The sequence below is a fragment of the Setaria viridis genome, chromosome 4 (genome assembly GCF_005286985.2).
Source record: "Setaria viridis chromosome 4, Setaria_viridis_v4.0, whole genome shotgun sequence".
In the NCBI taxonomy this organism is placed as follows: Eukaryota; Viridiplantae; Streptophyta; class Magnoliopsida; order Poales; family Poaceae; genus Setaria; species Setaria viridis.
The window spans coordinates 27920556-27928404 of NC_048266.2; the positions used below are offsets into that span (position 1 = coordinate 27920556).

General features: G+C 54.2%; 1 protein-coding gene across 1 annotated transcript; it reads left to right on the forward strand.

Moving 5' to 3' along the window:
* Nucleotides 1–578: 578 nt before the first annotated feature.
* On the forward strand, nt 579–3764 carry LOC117851463 (calmodulin-binding receptor kinase CaMRLK). Its single transcript, XM_034733286.2, has 2 exons — nt 579–2244; nt 2663–3764. The coding sequence occupies exons 1-2, from the start codon at nt 903–905 to the stop codon at nt 3328–3330; spliced, it is 2010 nt and encodes a 669-aa protein (XP_034589177.1). The 5' UTR covers nt 579–902; the 3' UTR covers nt 3331–3764.
* The last annotated feature ends 4085 nt before the right edge of the window (nt 3765–7849 follow it).

Genomic DNA, 7849 nt, shown 5'->3' on the forward strand with positions numbered 1-7849 from the left:
GATATTGAGTTGATCCTACAAAAGCCTCCCCCCTCGCTCGCTCACTCTCTCTCTCACACACGCACGCACACATGCCCTGGCTCATACAACCTCTCTCTCTAAAGCTATCCTAGATTTTAATTAAAAAATAATGCAGAGAATGAGATCTCTCTAGTAATTCATAGAGAGCTCCTAGTTTTTTTTATTGGAACAGGCAGGTGAGGCCTACTGGTTAATAACTTAATATATGTATTTAGAGTGCAGTTTATAAAACAATAAAGTTCATAATAAGAATGAAACGAAACCAAAGAATGGGACTAAGATAAGTCGCCAAGCTTAAGTAATTCTTTTTCGCTCTATTTATAACCATGGTGAGTTCATGAAGAAATTTGGCCTTGACTTTGACTAATTCGGTTGAAAATCTTGTAATTTTGGATTGTTCGAGCACTCCAGCGCATGAAAATAATAATTTCCATGTAAGAGGATAACCGTAAAAGTAACCACCTATTAGTACTCCTCTACCACACCATGACACGGTTCTATTACACGGTTGGATCCACAAACGTCCATTAGATACCGCATGCCATTATTATCCAAACTTTAGAGATTTCATTAGTGATGCTAGTAAACCGAAAGAAAAACCCCAGACAAGTAGGAACACCAGAACCATCTGATACCCTGACCCCTGACTACTCCCCTACAATGGGAAACCAACAACTCCTCGCTTCCATGTTTGAAGCACACAAAAGGATTTTCAATGCGCAATGTGAAGTGCAGCCAGTATTAAACCATCTCACCCTTCCTCACTTGCGTAGCTGCACTATTCCATTCCCATCCCCACTTCCGTCCGTACTCCAACCTTCAATGCCACCCCAGCTCTCATCCCCTCCCTGACGCGCAGCTCAACAAGTCGCGCTCCTCCGATGCCACCCCACGTCCACCCCATCCTCCTCCTCCTGGCCATCTTGGCCGCCTCGCTTCCCGCCTCTGCCACCACCTCATCTTGCCCTGGCCGCGATGACGCGGCCACCATCGCCGCCGCGTTCCGGCACGTGCGCAACTTCCGGCCGCCCAGCAGCGTGAACTCATGCCAGCCCGTCCGGGAGCTGCGCCTGCCGTCGCGGAACCTCACGGGCCCCGTGTCGTGGGCGGCGCTGGCCAACCTGTCCGCGCTCGCCGCGCTCGACCTCTCCGGGAACGCGCTCCAGGGCGCCATCCCGGGCCGGTTCTGGCGCGCGCCGTCGCTCCGCTCCGTCAACGTCTCCCGCAACCAGCTCGGCGGCGCGCTCAGGGTGGAGCGCAACCCGCGGCTCCTGTCGCTCAACGCGTCCCGCAACCGCTTCACCGGCGTCGACGGCGTGGAGGGGCTCTCGGGGCTCGTCGTGCTCGACGTGTCGGCGAACAGGATCCGGGCCGTGCCGCCGGGGTTGCGGCGGCTGGCGCGGGTGGAGCGCCTCGACCTGTCCGGGAACGCGATGCAGGGGAGGTTCCCCGGTGACTTGCCGCCGCTCGGCGGGGTGCGGTCATTGAACGTCTCGTACAACAGGTTCTCCGGCGTGGTCGACTCCGGCACCGTCAAGAAGTTCGGCCACTCGGCGTTCGTGCACGCCGGCAATGCGTCGCTGGTGTTCTCGGAGCACTCGACGGCAACGGCGCCGCCGCGGCGTCCATCGCCGTCGCCTCCTCACGGGAAAAGTAAAGAGGACGGTTCCGGCAGGACGGCAACGACGGAAAGGAAGACGACGAGGAGGCGGCGGCATCTGAGCGTCGTGGCGGTAGCGGTGATTAGCGGCGCGGCGTCCCTGGCCATGCTGCTCTGCCTGGTCGGGTGCGTGGCGTGCGGCGTGCTGAGGAGCAGGAGGAACGGAGGCAAGGACGACGAGGAGAGGAAGAAGCCGCAGTGGGGCGAGAAGGGCGACGAGGGAGAGGAGGAGGACGTGGTGGTCGCGGCGACCAAGGGCGCGTCGGCGGCGCCGGTGGTGCTGTTCGAGCGGCCGCTGATGCAGCTCACGCTGGCCGACCTGGCCGCGGCCACGTCCGGGTTCGGCCGCGAGTCGCAGCTCGCGGAGCGCGGCGGCCGCAGCGGCGCGGCGTACCGCGCTGTGCTCCCCGGCGACCTGCACGTCGTCGTGCGCGTCGTGGAGGGCGCCATGGCCGGGCTCGGCGAGGACGACGATGACCCGGCGGCCGCGGCCACCGCGTTCCGGGAGCTCGCGCGGCTCCGGCACCCCAACATTCTTCCACTCATTGGCTACTGCATTGCAGGTGAGCGCATTTCGATTTTGGAAAATTATTTGGACTTCTTTTCATGAATCTGATCAGTTTTCTGCTGTTTGATAGTAGGACTTGCTAATCTTTGGTCGAAAGTAATTTCAGTGAGTTGTTTTTCTCAAAATATAATCTCATACAAGTTGATAAAATCAACCACTCTTGTTTGAGTTGCTAGCGCCAATGTAGAACCTGCCAAAGCAAGTGTGGAAAAGTGTAGACCAGTCTCACAACTTTAGCACGCATTCTAGCCGCCATGCAAATCCAATCCATTCTTGCCAAAAGGCACTGTTGACTTGGGCGTCATTGAGAGGCTCGCGTAATTGGAGCAGTTAGATTAGGTGCAAAGATGAACTTGCAGCTCAAAAATACCAATTTGAATTTCGAATGACTTCATTTATTGCTGGTGCTGCAGGCAAGGAGAAGCTGCTACTGTACGAGTACATGGAGAAGGGCGACCTGCACCGGTGGCTGCACGAGCTGCCAGCGGGGCGGCCGGACATGGACGACACGGGCAGCGGCGACATCTGGGAGGCGGCGGAGGATAGGCGCTCCATCTCCGACTGGCCGACCCGGCACCGCATCGCGCTCGGCGTCGCCCGGGGCCTGGCGTTCCTGCACCAGGGCTGGGCCGGGTCGGGGCCGGTGGCGCACGGCCACCTGGTCCCCACCAACGTCCTGCTCGGCGACGACCTGGAGCCCCGGATCTCGGACTTCGGGCACCCTCCGCCGGGCGGCGGCGGCGAGGCAGCAACGGCCGAGGGCGACGTGCACGCGTTCGGCGCGCTGGTGCTGGAGCTGGTGACGGGGCAGGCCGGGTGGGACGAGGCGTCGGTGAGCTGGGCGCGGGGGATCGTCCGCGACGGCAAGGCGCTGGACATCGTGGATCCCAGGGTCCGCGACGAGGCCACCGCCGGGCCGGAGGCGGAGAGGGAGATGGTGGAGCTTATGCGGGTGGGGTACCTCTGCACGGCGCCGTCGCCGGACAAGCGGCCGACGATGCAGCAGGTGGTCGGGGTGCTCAAGGACATCCGCGCCGCGCCCGCCACGCCGACCGGCGCCCAGAGCCAGGCGGCGGCGTGATCGAGGCGGCGCGGACGCCGACGCTGACGCCGGGAGCCATCACATCCATGGATCGCGCGCCAGACCTCGTAGTTTGTACGATGTGCATGTAACAGTTTTCCTCGCCGGTAAAAGGGCAGTTGGTTTGCAAAGCTTGCAACGAACAGCAACAGCCGTGGTATTAAATTGCTAGACGCCATGCGATGGGTCACACACTGTCGCGCAAGCTGCGCAAGCGCTCAGGCTCAGTGCCTGAGTGGCTGAGTGGACAGTGGAGTGGATGACTGCCGCGAACTGCCTGGGCAGAGAGTGCACAGTAATGAGTAGCGCAGGCTTTGTGCCCACCAAGATGTGCTGGACAAAGCACACAGAACCAACTGATTTGGGACTTTGCTATGAGCAGAGAATCCAAGGCTTCAAATTTGTTTTGTTCCACTGGAGACCAGTTCGGTGAATTTTAATTGCATTGCATATCCTCCACCTTATATCCGACCAGCAAACCTAGCAAAATCTTCTTCCTCAAAACTACCATTATGGGACGAAGCTATTCTCTTGATACATGGACATGCAAAAAATTTTGCGCTTTTCAAAAGAGAAAGAGCCCTCCCCATTTATATTTCGCCAAAAGCAACATCAATTCCACTGCCTGGCCCAAGCAAATTGTTCATACTGAGTTGACAACGAAGAGACATAGAAGAACATTGCTGTTGCTGCACATCTTCCATTCAGTCAACACTTGAACTCGACGACTTCGGTGCAATGAGTTGCAAGCGTGTGCGCGGTGGCTGAATCACTGCATCACACGAGCTAGTGGCGCGCTCTCATGAGATTCAGAAGGACAGGCGAAACACGCAGCTGCCCCAGTGGCGTGCATTCAGACTTGCTTTGCAAGCATGGAGCTGCAGTAGGAGGGGGAGGATATTGCTAAAGTAGTGAAAAGAGAAGAGCAAGGAAACAGGGGTTAGTGGAGGGGAATGTGAGGTTGTTGGTGTGGCTTCCTGTGCGAGTCAGTCAAGAGAGATCTCATCTCATCATCTCTTTTCGAGCTCGCTCGACGCTGGGATTAGTTGGTTGGCTGCGGCCGGGGCGCCTTTTAGGTTCGTTGTGGGACTAGGAGGCCAGACGCAAGCAAGGGTCAAAAAAGGACCCTTGTCCGGTTGCGCCGAAGCGTCTTGCGGGGAAGTGAGGACAGTTGGGGTCAGCCAACAAGCCCACTTGGTGCCGCTCGCTCCGTTCCGATTGAAAATCATTTTATCTTTTTTAATTTATAGATATTATTATACATCTAGACACGTTATACATCTAGACATACTAAAACGATCTACAATTTGAGACGGAGGGAGTGTAGCTTACAGCTCCATGCAACGCTGGTCTGCTGGTACCGGCCCTTCCTTTTCCTCGCGATGTGGCAGCAGCGAGAGCAGTAACCATGACTGTTTAGTTTAGTTGAGCAACTACTGATTATATTCTACTGCAGAAATTGGTCGAATATTTGGACAAGATTCATTTTTAACCATTAAACTAAACTATCGTCTGAGTTTAGTTTTGGTCATCCTACTCGAAAATTAGGAATCTTTGACCATCCAACTATCAAAATCATTCATATTTAGCCATTCACCTGTTTTGAAAAGTGTGGTTTCGCTGACGTAGATAACACATGGATGTGGAACCCACATGTCATCACCTTTCTCTCGCATCTCTCCTTTTTCTTTCTTCTCATCCCCATCATCTCTCTCTCTATCCCTCCCCCCGCTGTAGTCCCCGTGGATCCTGGGGTTGATGTGGAGGAACCTCGGCAGCACCTCCCCATCGACGGCCTTTGTGTCGAGGAGCTCGACCATGAATTGGGACACCATGATGGCAACCTCCCCGTCCTTGCACTCGGCGATCTCAAGGTTGTACTTGGGCTGGGCGAGGCGAGGGTGGGCACAACGGTGACGTTGGAGCCCACCGCGAGGCTGTAGGGGAGCACCACGACGCGAACGCCGTCGTGGGGGAGTTGCTCCCGGTGCACGGAGATGGAGGCCGAGCAGGTAGGAGCCGGCGGCGACGATGACGCGAAGAAGGGCATGTAGCGGAGGCGGGGATGGGGCGGGCCTAGAGGTGGGTGAGGTGCGGCTAGGTGGCGACGAAGGCATCGGCGGCAGTGGTGTCGAATGGGGTGGCCGTGGCGTTGGGCCGCGGGAGGAGGAGGAGGGAGGAGAAGATCGGGGGATGGTGGGCGGTGCTGCCACCGCTCATGGCCGAGGAAGGTGCAGCAATGGTGGCGGGGAATGCCGGCTTGGCAGGGCGGGTAGGGGAGAAGCGGGACGCAAAGGCCGCGACGGCCTCGAGCTCCCGGTAGCGCGGGTGCGGGATGGGGAGCGAGGAGGAGGAGAAGGGTAGGATGGGGAGAAGAAAGGAGAGAGGAGAGATAAAAAGGTGCTGACATGTGGGCTCCACCTTCACGTTGTTGGAAAAATGGCCAATGGAGAGGCTCATTTAATGAAATCCCAAAGCAAGAGTGCAGTGGCATTCACTAGTCCCATACTGCTAGTTTGAGTTGGTGGAAGCCAACTTAAATAAGAGGGCTCTCTCACCTCTCTGAATACGTAACTAAAAGAGAGAATGGGGCTTGGGTTACATAATGCACGCGCGCGTATTCACGTTCCTTTTCGCGTAACCAACCGCGTGACTTGCGACATAGCGAGCAACTAGTGTAACCTTTTTGCCATTTGCATGTAATCTTTTGACAATGGCCATTAGAGGTGATAAACATATAGCCAATGCCTTAATCCCAAGTTAACTAGGCAGTTACTACTGCCAATTAGTGGGGTGATTTTTAGCAGAAACGGTCAGTAGAGGGCTGCCGTATTCTCTATAAAGAGTCATAGAGACGTCCATGAATAAACACGCGAGAGACCCACGAATTCCTTCTCTTCTCCCTTTTTCCATCCGGTGAAGTGTGCTGTGGTACTAAGCTGCTGGATCTCGTCGGATCTTCTTCTTGGCGTGCACCGAGGAGAAGGTGAGCGGTATCTCCGAGCCGTTGCTGTCGGGAAGCGTGCACGAGGGGGCAGCAATAAGGTTTCTGGACAGCTCAACTATGCGACCGCTCGAATCGATCAACTACGTTCTGCGCTGCCTCATCGACGATCTGCACTGCACCGAGTAACCTGCATCCGAGTCTACACGAGGACGGAGCGCTGATCTGTAAGTCCATAGAATGGATCTATTACAGTTAGAGTTACATCATGTGCAGAAAGATTTCATGCTTACTAGTCATGGGTTACATGATATTATATATGGTCGTTTGCTTTTCTTATACTATTTTTACACATCGTTTACATGAGTATGTTGCGGGTTACACCTGTCTGTTTGAAACTCAAATTGGGTTCCATAGCAGTAGCACTAGGTTACGTAATATGCCTCGTGTTTATATCTGCTAGATTTAAACGCATATTTTCAACACACGTGTTGTCCAAGTCAGCAAAACCAAAATTCAAAACAGGCGTGAATGATTTTGATAGTTGGTTGGTCGAAGATTCCTAATTTTGGAGTTGGATGACCAAAATCAAACTCAGACGATAGTTTAATGGTAAAAATGGACTTTTCCCTTTATATAATATAGTTCAAGGGAAAATTTTGGGCTGATGGCTGATGGGACACGAGCCCGATTCGTATGCGTAGAAAGAAGAAGGTCACGAGCCGCACGCGACAAATCCCAGTTCGGTGCATGCCTGGCACTTCGAGCATTTCCAAAACTGGCATGATGCACGCACAGCACCTTCTTTTCCACACGTTCGCGCAGTGGCTGCGCGCGCCCGGGCCGACTCGCTCTGTAGACTGTAAACTTTGCCTAGTTGCTTCGGCGAGCTTGGTTGCCGGCCGGGAGCCACAGCCATACGTTAGTACACACACGCATCACGCGGCGCATGGGCCGCTGCCCGGAAGAATCCAACGTGCGCGCAACCAAAGTTTGTGACAGGCATGCAGCGCACGCACAGAACGACAAACCGTCATCTCGCTGGTCGCTGCATGTATGTTCGATTGCGGCCATGCGATTACATTATTACGCAGGTGAAGCTGCTGAGTGTTGATTCCCAGTCGATGCCTCCCCTTTTTTTGAGTAGTCAAGATAATGCCCATGCATAATCGATTGGAAAAACCGAGTTTAGGGGTTTGGGTATTAATTGAAAATTTGAAACTATAGATGTCACCTTAATCGACAGTGTTAATTATGTGGAAAAGAATAGTGGCCCACAAATACAAACTGATAATCCTAATTTTTTTGCCGTCCTGACTCCTTAGTTGGATGGGGAAAAAGATTAGGATTGTCTCATTTTGTGTTTTATTAGTTGGAAAATTAGTGTAAGAAAAAGATAAATAGCGACGAGCAGGTATCTAATCGTTCAAAATCAACCAACTTCTACCTTGTCGTTGTCAAGACTTGCGGATCTAGACTTAGACTAGTAAATTTCTTTTATGCGCGTAAGACTTCAGATGGTGGCGTGGGAGACACGGGGTTAGACTGGTTCGGGCAAGGGGAGCCCTACGTCTA

Coding starts and splice junctions, on each gene's coding strand:
- LOC117851463 (XM_034733286.2), top strand. CDS start 903: ATGCCACCCCACGTCCACCCCATCCTCCTCCTCCTGGCCATCTTGGCC. Junction 2,245..2,662: donor CATTGGCTACTGCATTGCAG/GTGAGCGCATTT, acceptor CTGGTGCTGCAG/GCAAGGAGAAGCTGCTACTG.